Genomic DNA, 1,833 nt, shown 5'->3' with positions numbered 1-1,833 from the left:
CGAACTGGTTTCGGCGTGCGTCTCGGTGCTCGCAGGAGATGGGGTACACGGGAGGGGAGTCCCGCGGCCTCCCAAACGGCGCTTGGCGTCCCCGATCTAGCGCTCTCCTCCCTCTAGGGCACAGGCACGGGTGTGATAGGGCCACAGGATGGATTCCCAGTGTGTGAAGAGCCCAAAAGTGAGAAGGGCTGGGAGGCCCGGTGACGGGGCTGGGTCCCCGGGTCCTAGAACGGTCCTCTCGTGCACCTGGGCAGAGAGACTTCCCGCCAGGAGCCGAGGGGGGTCCTTCCGGCTCTCCGTTGCACCTACTCCGTCTCCTCCGCCGCTTCTTCCCGCTCTTTCCTTATGCGTCGAGGGGTTGGGGACATGGCAGGCGTCGTACCCCGCGCCCTGCACCTGGATCCGACCCCCCCCTATGCTCTGCCCCCCGCTCTGGAGAGCAGCAGGGGCTGCAGAGAAGCCAGCTGCTCAGGCCCTGAGCGAGCCCCGCCGCCCTCCTCAACAGCAGACCCCGCTGAAGCTGTGCCGAGATGTGCGACGACGAGGAGACCACCGCCCTGGTGTGCGACAACGGGTCCGGGCTAGTGAAGGCCGGCTTCGCGGGCGACGACGCGCCCCGCGCGGTCTTCCCTTCCATCGTGGGCCGCCCTCGCCACCAGGTAAACCTCACCGCCTCCCCACCCCCACCCCCGACGCCTGCCGCCTTCTCATTCCTTCTGACCACCTCCTCAGTCCAGCACTGTTTCATGAACCCTTTGGAGGTCAAATAAAGAAAAGAAGGATCGACTTCAGATCCATCCTAGGATAGGAATACCCCCACCAAACGCCAGCACACGGAGAAATGTCCTCTTCCCTAGTCTGCCTCAGTGGGGCACTATTCCAAGCCTCCAACTTCCTCAGATGAAAAGCCACCAGCTTCTTTCCACTCCTGACCTCCGGATTTCCATTCCTCAGTGTCTCTTTGCCTCCTATACACACTTTACTTTCTTCCTTGTCCCCTCTTTGCAGCTCAGCTCAAAATTTCAAGTAATGTAACTTCTCTCAAGCAGCCAGGACCCGACTTGCATTCCTCCCTCCAGTTCACAGCCAGTTTACAGGCTCTCCAAAGATGTAATGTATCTCTTTCCTGGCTGTTGCATTTTTAGAAGCCAGGCGTGACAAAGGCAGTAAGTGCCATGGTGATAGTGACATACCACCTGTTTATTAAAAGAAATGCCATGCTCTCTGAGTTTGTCACATGCCTGGCCAGACAGCATGCCCGGGAGGAGAGCTGCAGTGCGGGTGAATGATGAGAACGCCAGGACAGCTCTGGACAGGTTGAATTTCACCGTTGGGGTGATAATGGCCTATCAGCCTTTCCTTTTATGCTCACTTGATGAATGTCAAAATCTTTTCTTAGGAGAAATACAATGTGTCACCAATTCAGTCATTCCAAAATATAGTCATCTGTATTACAGTTGACACGGGCAAGAGCTAAATAATTAATGAAGGCATTATAATATTTTTAAAATGAAGTGAGGCTCTGCTTCTTAGTGAAAAAGTTTCAGTTTCTCCCCAGTTATATTCTAAACAGTAGATTATACAACTTTGTTAGTGAGGGAGGGAGGGAGGGTTCAAGACTGCTTTAAAGTGGTTCTAACAGGGACCAGCAGTTAGCGTAATGGCTATGTTGCTGGACTTCCAAGATCCCAAGAAAGAAAGGAGGAGAAGGGATTGTGGCGTGGCCATCCCCCTCTAGGGGGTGATTTCTCGCTTTCTGTCGCTCTGTCTCTCTGTCTTTCTGGCGAGCGCACATGCCCTATAGCAAAAAACCTCTCAAAAAAAAAAAAAAAA

General features: G+C 54.2%; 1 protein-coding gene across 1 annotated transcript in view; it reads left to right on the top strand.

Moving 5' to 3' along the window:
- The first annotated feature begins 496 nt into the window (after nt 1-496).
- Nucleotides 497-1,833, top strand: part of ACTC1 (actin alpha cardiac muscle 1) — a 6,694-nt gene continuing 5,357 nt past the window's right edge. The window contains exon 1 of the mRNA XM_006141697.3: nt 497-659. Coding sequence (XP_006141759.1) covers nt 531-659 — 129 coding nt within the window. The 5' untranslated portion in view covers nt 497-530. The remainder of the gene's footprint in view (nt 660-1,833) is intronic.

Source organism: Tupaia chinensis, unplaced genomic scaffold (assembly GCF_000334495.1).
Source record: "Tupaia chinensis unplaced genomic scaffold, TupChi_1.0 Scaffold000062_1, whole genome shotgun sequence".
Lineage (NCBI taxonomy): Eukaryota > Metazoa > Chordata > Mammalia > Scandentia > Tupaiidae > Tupaia > Tupaia belangeri.
This window is presented reverse-complemented; position numbering and strand designations above follow the sequence as displayed.